The sequence below is a fragment of the Carex rostrata genome, chromosome 11 (genome assembly GCF_964058835.1).
Source record: "Carex rostrata chromosome 11, lpCarRost1.2, whole genome shotgun sequence".
Taxonomy (NCBI): Eukaryota; Viridiplantae; Streptophyta; class Magnoliopsida; order Poales; family Cyperaceae; genus Carex; species Carex rostrata.
In genome coordinates, this window is record NC_135928.1 from 10,775,012 (window position 1) to 10,788,416 (window position 13,405).

The 13,405-nt window shown below is 33.2% G+C and overlaps 2 protein-coding genes across 2 annotated transcripts; both read left to right on the forward strand.

Annotated features, from left to right (window-relative positions):
* The first annotated feature begins 8,581 nt into the window (after nucleotides 1-8,581).
* LOC144562088 (uncharacterized) lies at nucleotides 8,582-10,377 on the forward strand. The gene is made up of 3 exons (XM_078311238.1): nucleotides 8,582-8,862; nucleotides 9,276-9,405; nucleotides 9,522-10,377. Exons 1-3 carry the CDS (start codon nucleotides 8,748-8,750, stop codon nucleotides 9,994-9,996), a joined length of 720 nt encoding a protein of 239 aa, XP_078167364.1. The 5' UTR covers nucleotides 8,582-8,747; the 3' UTR covers nucleotides 9,997-10,377.
* Nucleotides 10,378-10,947: 570 nt separating this feature from the next.
* LOC144562154 (membrane protein PM19L-like) lies at nucleotides 10,948-12,293 on the forward strand. The gene is made up of 3 exons (XM_078311317.1): nucleotides 10,948-11,105; nucleotides 11,424-11,601; nucleotides 11,699-12,293. The coding sequence occupies exons 1-3, from the start codon at nucleotides 10,976-10,978 to the stop codon at nucleotides 11,922-11,924; spliced, it is 534 nt and encodes a 177-aa protein (XP_078167443.1). The 5' UTR covers nucleotides 10,948-10,975; the 3' UTR covers nucleotides 11,925-12,293.
* Nucleotides 12,294-13,405: the final 1,112 nt, after the last annotated feature.

Sequence of the window (13,405 nt, forward strand, 5' to 3'; positions counted from 1 at the left end):
TTTTTCGATATTTAATTTATTTTATTTCTATTAATAAAAAATTCGGATAGATACAACCTCAATGATCTTTTTTCTCAAAAAGTAATTGCTGCTAATTATAATTAAAGTGCATTAAGTCAGTAATGGGATATAAAAAAGAGTTGACGCTCAATCAAGTCAAGGCTTCAAACGTGAGTTGAGTTAGGTTCCTCTGTTTTGACCCCCTTAATCACATCCTTAGCTAGGCGAAGAATTTATGGTCAAAGACGGTTCAAAATTTTATCTTTTGAAGGATGTTGATACATAGCTAACAAAAAGGATAGCATAGCCGTGTTTTGCTGGACCAAAAAGAGGAATCGCTATTATTGATAGTTTGGATAATATCGGATTAAAGATACTACTTTGTTTTGTAGTAATTATATATGTATTTTAAGGATTGAAGATCGATTCACAGCACATCTATTCCCCTTTGTTGATAAGCACCACTAAGATTTTATGTTGTCATTTGATCTTAAGATTTATGTTGTGAAATGATAACTTAACAGGAAGCTTCTAAGCTGCTCTGATTAGGGGTGTCAATGACACCCGTTTACCCTACCCGTATCGTATTCGATAAGACGGGTATAGGTTAGATTTTTTTCATTAATTTATTGAGTATGAGTATGGGTAAGAATTTTATTTCGTTAGATAAATGACTATGGGTACGGATAAAGGATATTTTGTATCCGTTGGGTAACGGGTAATTATATAAAATAAATTATATCATAAGAAGAATATTATGTTAAACATTTTACTTTTTTATTTGAATATTTTATTATTTAGTTAAGGAATTGAATTTGTTAGAAGAGATATTTGTGATTTTGATTTTTTTTCTTAATAAAAAACTATTACTTAGAATTAATTATATATTTATATTTTATATTAGTAATTGTGATTGTATATGTATGACATGATACGTTTTGATAGTTTATTTGTAAAAATATATAATAAAACTATTATATTTGTATTATTCGTTGTTTGCCCACTATCATTTCGTTACCCACTAATCTTAACAGGTATGGGTAGTGATTGGTAAACGGGCCGGGCCGGGCGGTCCGGGCAAAACCCGGGCACGGGCACGGGTAACCACGGTCACGGGCGTCACGGGCACACGGGTACAACGGGCCGGGCGTCACGTTTTTTTTTTTTTCAAAAATCCTGCCCTGCCCGTTTAATACCCGTGCCCGTCACGGGTTCGGGGGCAGGACGGTCCGGGGGCCGGGCGGTCCGGTCCGGGTCCGGATCGGTTTTTTTTTTCTGTTTTTTGTTTCTGTTTTTCTGTTCTGTTTTTTTTTCTTCTGGTTTTTTTTTCTGTTTTTTTGTTCTGTTTTTTTTTTGGTTCTGTTTTTTTTTCTGTTTTTTGTTTCTGTTTTTTTTTTTGGTTTTTCTGTTCGGTTTTTCGGTTCTGTTTTTTTTGTTCTGTTTTTTTTTTTTCGTTTTTCTGTTCTGTTTTTTTTTGTTATATTTTTTTTTTCTGTTTTATTTTGCTGTTTTATTTTGCTGTTTTTTTTTGCTGTTTTATTTTGCTGTTTTTTTTCTGTTTTTTTTTCTGTTTTTTTTAAAACCAATAAATTATAAATCCAAATTTATACCAATTTAAACTCATTTGACATGGTTGTATATTTGAACTCAATAATTTTTGTTATAATAAAATATAAATAAAAAATTTCTTAAATCAATTATTTTAAAAATAATTAAGCTCTTATTTTAAAACAATAGATTAAAAAATAAAAGTTACCCTCTTCTTTTATTTCGGGCTTGGGACCGGCTATGTAAAATAACATAGGCAGAGTTCTAACTTTTTTTTTGTTAGTAATTTTTCGTTAAAATGAATAATTTAAAAACTAATTGATAATTAGGTGGATAATTAGAGGAACTATCAGGATAATTGGGTTGATAATTTTATTAACCTATTAAAAATCTAACCTATTCAAAACAAATCAAATTACTTCACATATTCAAAAAAATAAATCTAACATCTTTCATTACCCTATTAAAAATAAATCCGAATTTCAAAAATAAAATCTAACTTATTCAAAACAAATCAAATTACTTCACATATTGAAAAAAAATAAATCTAACATCTTTCATTAACCTATTAAAAATAAATCCGAATTTCAAAAAAAAAATCTAACATATTCAAAACAAATCTAATTACTACACATCTAACAAATCTAATATAAACTAAATAAATCTAACAAATCTAACATAAAATAAATCTTATAAATCTAATTACTTAACAAATTTAATAAATCTAACATTCAATAAATATAACAAATCTAATTACTTAACATTCAATAAATCTAACATTCAATTTAAATTCTAAATTTTTTCTACAAAAATAAATCTAACATCAAATTTAATTTTTAAATTACTCTACAAAAATAAATCTAACATTCAATATTTCAATCTAACAAAATTTAATCTAGCAAAATTTAATCTAACAAAATGTAATCTAACAAAAATTAATGTTACCTTTTTAATTTCGCGGGAAAATCTTCGAGAATACCTTCGTAATTCCGTTTCCGTTTGCGTGTTTGCATTTGCGTATTTGTTAAATTAACAACTATTTTTTTTAACAATAAAATTAAAATTGGAGAATAATAAAAATATCGAGATTGAGATTGAGATTGAGAGAATGAGAGATGAAAATATTGAGAGAGATGTGAAAATTTGTAAGGAATGGGTGTATATTTATAGAATTTTGTTTGGAGGGATTAAAATTTGAAAAAAAAAATGGGTAGGGGTCCGGGTAGAAAGTGGGGATGTGGGGCATGGGGGGGGGGGGGGGGGGGGGTAGAATTTGAGTTAAAATTTTGAATTTTAGACCAAAAGTAAAAAAAAAAAAAAAAATTCTGCCACGGGCTCACGGGCAGGGACACGGTCACGGGCACGGGCGTCACGGGTACGGGTTACGGGTACGGGGGTCCGGCTTCTTGTTAGTTTGTAATAATCTAGAAGTCAATAATACGATAATTTATCATAAAGCTTTGTTCATGAATTGAATGTTTATTTATATATCATTTTGTTGCCATGAGTATTATTGAATTTATGGATCATTTCGAGTTCATGACTGAAATTGTGAAACTCCATAATATAGATGATATATACTCTTAAAAGTCACTGACCAAGGTAATTAGCAGGAACACTAATTACCGCGATAAGGTTAGTATGTGGATTAAAAGATGGTTAAGTTTTACAAACCACCTAACACGAGATGTCATTTTAATCACATAGATACATGTTCTAGGAACATGGTATTTGACAGACCCCGAATGAAACATTAAATAGAATTGTGTTTGTGTCATTAATGTTTTCATTCAGTGTTAAGTTCTAAAGTATGAGGTATTCATCTTTCCTACTAAGAAATGTATATGTGTGATTGTTATCAAACGCTGTCGGTAAAATGCAGTTATAACGGTAGCTCTTCGGTATACATGGCTTAGCTGAGGCAGTGATGGTTTACCAAAAGTACTATTGTCCCTCGTATCTCTATACGAGCTATAGCATCACTGGGCCCCTTGATAGAGTAGGATTATCTGCTAGCAGTATAATTACAAGAGTAATTATATTTGATAATCTGCTCAAGATCAAGAAAAGATTAAGTTTGCAAGGATGACACACATCTACCTTGAAACTAATCTGATAGCTATGAGACAAAAGAACTGACACAAGTAAATAGTTTACTGGATCGTGATATTGTACAGTACAGCATCATCTGTGTAATTGGATGGTCATGATGTGTTGCCAGATACCACTCATGATTATAGAAGTTAAAACAGTTTTAACTCTGTTTACCAACATAACACAGATCCTATTGGGTCACACCATATAAGAGCTACTCGGAGAATCTTACTGATTAATTATAAATTGATTATAATTAATATTAAGATGGTTATAATTAATTATACGTGATATAATTAAATTATAAATGTCATTTAGAATGACAAGCAGAAACAACGGTTAATTTATAAACATACGCGTTACGTTGTATAAAAGTTACCGAACAACAACCGAAAAGAAATATAATTGTATATGACAATTATATATATTTGATTTGGATTTTAATTTGTTAATTATGGATTTGAATTATGGGTTTAAAAGCCCAAAATAATCAAAGCCTTAATTAAAATTAAAAGCCCAAAGTCCAAAATCAAAGCATTTTACTATTCATGCCTTAATGGGCTAAGGGCAAAATGGTCTTTTTACACCTATGCCACCTTGCATGACACCTTAGGGTGTAGAAGCATGGAGAAGAGTGTGGAAGGGTGTGGAAGGGGTATTTTGGTCTTTTCACATATTAAAGGATGAGGTATCAAGGGTTTTTGGTAAATAGATTTGTTTTGAGGGGTATTTCGGTCTTTTGCGAACCTCCTCAAAACACTATAAATAGAGGGGTGAGGGTAGAGAGAAAACTTACTAATTCACATGTTAATCTGATTACTTCGTTAATCGGAATTTCTCTCTTCCCTGTTTCAGTTATTACGAGATTCGGAAAAATATATTTTTGCAAACTCTGCGGTATTTCTTGTTTTGCTTTTAAGTGAAACAGAATAACTTGGAGTCTTAAATATATTTAATCTGTCCCTATTTTGGTGAATAGTGTTTCTGCAGAATTCCGCGGTTTATAGTATTTCTGGCAGAAGAAATAAACCGCTCTCCGGTTAGTCCTGGTGGATAACTAATAAAGGTATCACACGTGTGATACTCCGAGTCGATTCCTTCCCTGGTGAGGCTCTACTCGATCGGTCTGCATTGCAACTGTGATTTGGAAACAAGGTATAAATATGTTATATTAATCTATTTAATTGGTAAGTAGATTAAAGTTTTAGAAATCAATCATGGGGTAGATCTGTAAAAGGATTAAATTGGGTTTTGATGCCGAAGGAATACTGAAGGTGGACCGCCTTGGAAAGTTTCCTGACATACCCCGTTTAATCTTGAGCTTAAGTTGGCCGTAGAAATTTTTGTTCTACGGTCATTCCGCAGCTTAAGCCTAAATGGGTTTTGGTTACCCCGAAACCCAACAGTTCTCACGGGCATTTTTCCAAAAAACCGGGTCCGGCCCGTTTAATACTCGTGCCCGTGTACCCGTGCATACCCGTGGCACGGGCACAGTCCGGTCCAGGCACGGGCACGGGCGGACCGGTCCGAGTTGGGTCTCTGGAGGCATTTACCAAACACTAGGTATGGGTAGGTTAGGATAAGACAAATTCTTAACGGGTATGGATAGGGTATGGGTATGAAAATGGTTCCACCCTATCCGTATCGTAACCATTGACACCCCTAGCTCTGATGATAGGTTACCTTAATTAACATGCATGCATGACCAGGATAAGTATATATATTCAGTTACTGCAAGGGGTAAATGCAATTATATATATTCTCATGTCTTCAAATAGAACAAGAAAATTGATCTTGTTATCGGGTGATAATTACCTGGTTTTTAAAACAGGATTTTGGTCTGATCTTGAGAAAAATATCTTCTTCAACTGGAACACTCTGGGTCTCGATACAACATATGACATCACTATCTTTAGAAAAATGAACACGCTTATGGTAAAAGTATTAATTAAATTAAGCAGCTAATGACTAACTAGGCTTCTGAAGGGTTTCCGGCCCTTCACCATCCAAATAAATTATGTTGCTCGTTTCTTTTTGTTAACTAACTGCACTTGGTCTCCACTAAACATCTCCAACTTTATCAAATTGTTCAGGCATGCTTCCGAACGCCTTCATTAGAGGAAAGGAAGACACTACTACAGTATTTCAAATCTGCACCGCTTTTTTTTTACATTTAAAACCGGTTTTCACACTGGTGCTGATCGGGCTAGTGTTGATTCCACTGATTGATTAGCAACGGTTTAAAACCGGCGCTAAATGTAATGCAACAACACTGGTTTTTACGTAAAAACCGGTGCTAAATGTAATGCAACAACACTGGTTTGTTCATAAAAACCTGTGCTAATTGTTATAAGCTAAACCGATTTCTTCATAAAAACTGGTGTTATAAGCTATATTCAACACCGATTTTGTTAAATAACCGGTGTTATATATCAATTGAATTGTTTAGTATTTTTTTTTAGAACCGATTTTTATCTAAAACCGGTGCTAATTTTTTTCTTATTGTTTGGAATTCGGTTTTGCATTAGGTTGGCCTCCGAATTTGCTAGCTATATATAAATAAATATTCACATGTGCAAAATATAGAATGGCAAAACATTATACAAATGAAACAACACATAATTTAAAAGTATTATCTTAACTAAATTTGATAGTTTCAACAAAAATAATCTAAGATAATATCATCTCTCACACTATCTTAACTAAAACAAGCTAAGATAACTTCATAGTCAATTATAAATATTTTTTCACAAAGAAATTAGGCCATATTATCTGAAATTGTTTAAGATCTTCCATCGAATACGACGACAAACTTAAGCACTGCATGAAATTATATTAAATTGTTAATTTATATGTTGAACTTATTGGACTTAAAGAGAACTGCATCAAATTAAATTTAACTAGTACCTTATTTTCATATCTCAAAATATTTGCACATGCTTAATTTTAATTAACAGTGACAACCAAAAATATAAAGTGTAGTAACTATCATTTTTCTTTTGATTCGACGAGTCAAGAATATACACCATACCTTTGCGAGGAACAATTACGAGCAATATCCAATGTTCGCTGCTATTTATTTAATAAAAATCAACAATAAATATATTTATTAAAATGTGTTAAATTGTATTAATGAAAGTAGCATGAATTAAGTAACTTACAATTCATAGTATGGTGCAAGGATAAATTTCTTATCCTAATGCTTGAACATTGTTTCGGCTATGCAAGTACAGCGACTGGAGTATTATTGTTGAACTGAGTTGGACTAATTCTACATGTGTCCATGAATTCAACAGAGCTATGGGTTTGCGAACTTTTATGGTTCGAATTTCATAATAACATCGGCCGTTCATTTACTTGATGGAATTAAAATCCAAGATAGAAAGTCATAATTTAACTTAGCCGACGCTCTCAAATCTCAATAATCTAGTTCTCTCTCCGCCTCTCCCTAACTCACTCTCCCTCGCGCTCTAAAACCTAGCCGACGCTTTCGGCGACTGGCTGTCTCTTTGGTCGTCACTCCTCTCTCCGGCCTAGATGGTTGTTTCTCCTCTCTTCGGCCGTCTCTCCTCTGCCTTCTCTATCTTTTGGATTCTCACTTCATTAGATGGTCCGATCGAGTAAGCACTCAAGGTACGATTAGTTGTTTTACTGCATATTTCAGTTCTTGTACTTAATCCTCTTTTTACGATTATTTGTTGTGATGTATTTTTTCATGAATAATTTTTGAACTTAAAAACTCTCATTTCATATCGGTAAAAGGAGGCCGTGTGAATTTTGTCCCACAAGAAAAAATTAATGTATAAACTACTTATATAACTAGGGCTGCTAAAAAATAATTTAGTTTCGTGATTCGATTCGGGTTCGATTCGAAAAATGTGTAGTTCGCAATTAATTCGATTCGAAATGGGTTCGGTTCGAATCTTATTCAAACTAAACTCAAACCTAGGATAAGTTCGATTCGGTTCGATTCGTTGCCACTCCTATATACGACTACATAAAAGCCAGAGAATATATATGAATATTATTACAATGTGTTATCCTATATATTCCAAATCTATGAGAGAATATGAGAGACGAAGCATTGTTAATAAGATAACCGATCTCCTAAATCAACCTCATTACAGAAAAGACAAGCAAAAATTATCTTAACACCGTGTTTTTAATGAAGTATTTTGTTGTAATTTTTTTCTCTGAATTAACCAAAGGAAAGCCTTAATTTTAAGAGGAATATATTCTAAACTCCATGTAACGCAGAAATCCTTCATCTAAACTCCACTAAAAACATCATTTAATTATATATATCATGAAGAGTTAAGTAGCTAGATAAAGTTGCTGTGTATCTTTCCTAGAACTATACACAACATATCTAAAAATTAAGTACAACTCTGTTTTCTAACTGTTATCACCTATCCATATACTACTGTGTAGTAGAAGGTACTGCAACAGTCTACAAAATAATTTATTTGCATCCTTGTGTCCAAAAGATAACAATATACTAATAAACCATAGTACTTCAAATTTATTTTCAGTACAAGAAAATTATATGGAAAAGATGAAGTGCACAAATTATCAAACCAGCTCAGATGCTATTCTGACAGTAGATTCTATGCGCCCCTTTAATTTAGTAGTACTATGCCACCATTATTTTCTCAAAACGCTTTCTCATGATTACTTGTTAATTTAATTAACACAGCAAAGGCGAGGAGGTTCTGAATCCCCAATAGCATCAAGCCACATAGGGTGGAACATACAGTAATTAAGCACAAGCCAATATTTTTCTTTAAAGTTTCACAAAAAAGGTTGGTTGGTGAATAAGTAACAAATATTACAAGGCAAATATGGCAACATGACAAGGGCAATTAGGTGATTTCGAGTTGCAAAAGGTAGTGGAATTGGAAATGCTTTGAAAGGGACATGGTGTTGATGATGGTAAAGAATGATATATATTGTAAGATGTATGTATATATATAGAGAGTGAGATGAAACACACGGAAAACACGCATCACTACCAATACATTTCCTGACTTAATTAGGAGACAAGCCTAGTTTAAAACTCAAAGGCTTCTCTCTTTTTGGGAGTTGGTTTCTCTTTTGCTTAAAACATGGAGGAGGTGGCATGGAGAAAGGGTCCATGGACTGCTCAAGAAGACAAGTTTTTAATAGATTATGTGAACCAGCATGGAGAAGGCAGATGGAATTCTGTTGCTAAAATTACAGGTTAATTTTCCATCTCTAGCTCTCTCCCTATACACATACACACACACTCACTCTTTAGTGAGTGTGTTTAGCTGCGAATTATGCAAATTTCTTGCTTTAATTTTGTGTTTTGTTATATTAACTTCAGCAGATATAGGATTTTAAAGTTTTATGTTAGTATTTCTTAAAAATAAAAAATAAAAAAATTGTGTTATGTTAGTCTTTAATTTAGCATCAATTTGATTTATATGATAGTAAACAAAGTTCTTTCAAGCTCAATAATAAAATTGGACTTGTATTTTAAATGACTGACTTAAAATTTGAGTTAATTAATTGCTATCACACAAAGAGATCTATCTTACCAATATGACACTGTATCTAGAAAGAATTAAAGAATTAAGTACTTAACTTTGATATTGTACAAAATTTGATAGGCCTGAGGAGAAGTGGAAAGAGCTGCAGGCTGAGATGGGTGAACTATCTAAGACCAGACCTCAAAAGAGGCAAAATAACCCCACAAGAAGAGAACATCATCATTGAATTACACGCATTGTTTGGCAACAGGTATGTAATAGTATCTCACACATGCTACAATTGACCAAAATCGGAGACTCAAAGTCTTCTTGTACACACAAAGCATATCAAGCAAGTTGCCAACTAAAGGTGTTTTTAATCTTCAGGTGGTCAACTATTGCAAGAAGTCTTCCAGGGAGAACAGACAACGAGATAAAGAACTACTGGCGGACACACTTCAAGAAAAGTAAACCTTCGAAAAGCATTGAGCGGGCCCGCGCACAGTTTCTAAGACAACGCGAAGAGAGACTCTACAACCAAGAACTACACTTACAGTATCAGATACAACTGCAGCAGCAACAACACCAGCACCACCAACAACAACAACCACAAATGGAAATGGTTGATGTGAAAGATGCCAGGTCTCCGGCAAAGGAGACCACATCGGCTTACCATATTCCAGATATGGAGTTGATGTATTCCTACTTGCCATATGTGCATCAGGGTAGTGCCAGCTGTTCTACTAATGATGGATTTGTGGAAGAAGACGTACCGTGGGGCACACTATGGAACCTCGATGATTGCGACATGGCATGTTGTGGCACCCCTGCAATGCAAGCAACAGAATTTGCTTTATATTAGTATGAAGGAGAGAATAAATCAGTACATGTAATATAGGGGAGGCCTTAAATGTTCTGTGTTGGTGGATAGACACATATTCTACTTTCCAAAGGGCCTATTAGATATATATATATATATATGTATGTAGCTGTCGTTCTGATGGCAAAGTTTAAAAGTTGCTTTTCTGTATTAACTTTGATGAGTAAGAATTGTACTTAAATAGTAATTGATATCTCAGCTAGCTAGTACCTCCATGGTTGTGCATGTGAGTGTGCTATCATTTATTAATGAAACGCTTTCAAGTTTTGAAGCCCCAGCATGGTATCAATCATGGTGCCGTTGACACACAACTAGATTACTGTAATGAGTGTATAAAATGTCTATTTATAACATTTAATTTGTAGTAATTGGAATCGCATATCAAAAGGAAAAATTAAACAATCACCAAATAATACTTATATAAAGCAAATTCTTTGGCCCGTGTTTTTCTATGTTTTCTATGTTATCATGGGATTGTTTTGTTGGGGACCATAATATCAACATCTTTTCCTATTAGATTATCGATTTATCACGAATCTAAACGCGGCCTAAAATCAAAAGAGGCCTGAGACTTTTTTAAGGTTTAAAATTTACGAGCTTTTATATTTTACATATTTTAGACAACTAAAGCCCAAACCCATTGGTGCAGCCCATGCTAATTATTTATTTGTATTGGACCGGAACAACAAAAGAGCCCATTTAGTTTCTATATTCCCGGACTTTATAATATTTTATTGTACAATGGAGCGGTTCGAACAACAACTTTATAGTTTATACTTAATACACACGTGACACGTGGCATTCTTTTGGTACCTCCAGGAAATTTCGACATTCTTCTGATTCCATCAAAAAGTAAAAAGGATGTATTCTGGTTATTTCGGAGAAAAACTATTAATGGAGTAATAGAAATAATAATTCATCTCTTGAAATTAAACCTTTTCTCTAACAGTAATTAGAGATCATGGTTCGCAGTGCTGTTAGAGACCTCTCTGCACCATTGCTGGTTATAAATCTAATTTTCTACTTAATAGTAGTGGCTTATGCGAGCTGGAACCTAAATCATTTCATAAATGGACAAGCTGCCTATCCTGGTGCATATTTATTTAATTTTTTTATTTAATAATTTGGTTCATTCTCTTTTCGCCCCAAGGAAATTTCCAGTTTGGGGCATATACATTTTTTCTTCAATTTTCCTATTTTTGTTCAAATTATTTATTCCTTAATTAGACAGATAAATTTTATTTTTTTCTCCGACACAAATACTCTACAACTCTACAATTGGGCCCAATTAGAAAAATAATTAAGTAAATAAATAAAACAAGTGAGCAAACTCTAAAATCAATTGCAATATTCATATAAGACATATTTTTGGTTAATAGTTCTGAATAATACTCTGATAATTCTTTCAGGAGTAGGAGCCAACCAAGCAACAATCTATTTCCTTATATTCGCTATCTTGGCCGGTGTGGTCGGTGTCACGGCGACACTACCGGGATTACACCACCACTTCTTATGGCGGGTTGATACTCTTCCTGCCGCCACCTCATCTGCTGCCAATGCCTGGGCAATTACCGCACTCGCATTTGGGTTCTTAAATTTTATCTTACTATTAATTATCTGATTTATGTATGTTTCATGATTCAATAAGGGTATATATGATTTTGATCTCTCTGTCTATTATCAGGCTGGCATGTAAGGAGATACACATAGGAGGGCAAAGAGGCTGGAGGCTGCGGGTGCTTGAAGCGATCATCGTTATATTAGTTGCCACACAGCTGCTTTATGTTTTGCTTCTACATATTGGAATGTTGAACAGCAATTATTGGCCTGATTATGAATATCCCTACAAGGAGCCTCGTCGGGAGCCTACTACGGATCGACCTTTAGAGCGGGTTGAGACTTTGGCATAGGCTTTGTTTTTTTTCTTTTTCTTTTGAAGGTTAGTGGCTTTAATTAATTGGCATAGACCTCTTTTTTACATATTTATCTTTGTACTTTGATAGTTGTTCTTTTGAAGGATCAACAATCTTTAATTCTCACTTCCTAGTGGGAGGAAGTGAGAATTGGGTGTGTGATTATTTCTATTATGTGTGATTTAGAATGATTGTGTTTGTCAAGGAATGCTTTACATATTTTTCTTTGCAATTAGAATGATTTAACATGATTCTATTCTGAATAATAAGTTTGTGATGATGATGTGTACTTTTGTTATATATTTCCAGGTTGTAAAATATATATATTTTGTATCAATTAATGGATGTAATAAAAATCCTTGCTTTTCTTCTTATTTGAGCAATATATGCTAATATAACTTTGGTGGAGACCGGTATGAACTGTCAGTAAAAGATTGGTCGAGACAGTATATAGTAGCAGTGCTAAATGATTTTTATCCAGCTGCAATTTTGTTTAATATTTATCCTCCTTTTACAGATCCGTTATGTTGGTGGGGCCACAGCCATAGGATACTACATCACTTCCATGCATGAACTATGAATCACTGATGAATAGCTAAGACCTAAGAGCCTAAGAAACTAAATGCAAAATGCTTCCAAAAACAGCGCTGGAGGTGGAAGTGGAGCCTCACCAGTGGCCACTTCTTTCATGAGCTTTTAGTATATATCCTGCACTCAACTAATCTGGAGAAAAAAGGTGTTTGTATTTAATGCATGGTGGAGCATTTAATTTATGGAGCTTCCCCCAGTAGCTAAGCGACAAGATCCGGATTCTGTGTGTGAAAAAGATTTACGAAAAAAAAAAAAAAACATGAGCCGTTACTATTTGTATCAAATATCAATTATTCCCAAGAGACCAACAAAAATTTAATCTACTATATAAATTATTGATTATCAATTAAGAGATAACAACAAAAAAATGTTAGTTTTTGAAATTACTCAGTAATTGATCACATCATAATAAATTTGATATACCATATATATATCATGATCTCAATATCAATATCTTATACTAATATAGAAGTATATTTTGAAATTTACATGTAGTTGAGCTCATAGTGATAAAAGAATAGTTCAAGTTTAGTTCGGTGAGATCAAAAGTTCGAGATTCAGATAGAATTCAGAAATGATTCGGTACAACAAATAAGCAAACAAAAAATCCAAAAAAATCCCCAAAAATAAAAAAAAAAATAAAAAAACTTTTTTCAAAAAAATAAAGAAAAAGTTTTGCGTTTTTCTCGCGAATAATTTGTTATTTGCATTTTATTCGCAAATAATACGTATTATACATTTTTTTGTGTTTCATTCGGAATTCGATTAGAAAACATCAAAACGAATAAACGTGATTCACGAATTTTTTTGTTATATTGTTACTATGGTTGAGCTGTCTTTATATAGATGTCTATTGTTTAGTTCTAGGCTGGGCCTATTTTGATTTT

What these genes read in the sequence shown, in the direction of transcription:
- LOC144562088 (XM_078311238.1), top strand. Translation starts at nt 8,748, where the DNA reads ATGGAGGAGGTGGCATGGAGAAAGGGTCCATGGACTGCTCAAGAAGAC. An exon ending in TTCTGTTGCTAAAATTACAG is followed by an intron (nt 8,863 to 9,275) that starts GTTAATTTTCCA and finishes AAAATTTGATAG; the next exon opens with GCCTGAGGAGAAGTGGAAAG. An exon ending in CACGCATTGTTTGGCAACAG is followed by an intron (nt 9,406 to 9,521) that starts GTATGTAATAGT and finishes TTTAATCTTCAG; the next exon opens with GTGGTCAACTATTGCAAGAA.
- LOC144562154 (XM_078311317.1), top strand. Translation starts at nt 10,976, where the DNA reads ATGGTTCGCAGTGCTGTTAGAGACCTCTCTGCACCATTGCTGGTTATA. An exon ending in TGGACAAGCTGCCTATCCTG is followed by an intron (nt 11,106 to 11,423) that starts GTGCATATTTAT and finishes TAATTCTTTCAG; the next exon opens with GAGTAGGAGCCAACCAAGCA. An exon ending in ATTACCGCACTCGCATTTGG is followed by an intron (nt 11,602 to 11,698) that starts GTTCTTAAATTT and finishes GTCTATTATCAG; the next exon opens with GCTGGCATGTAAGGAGATAC.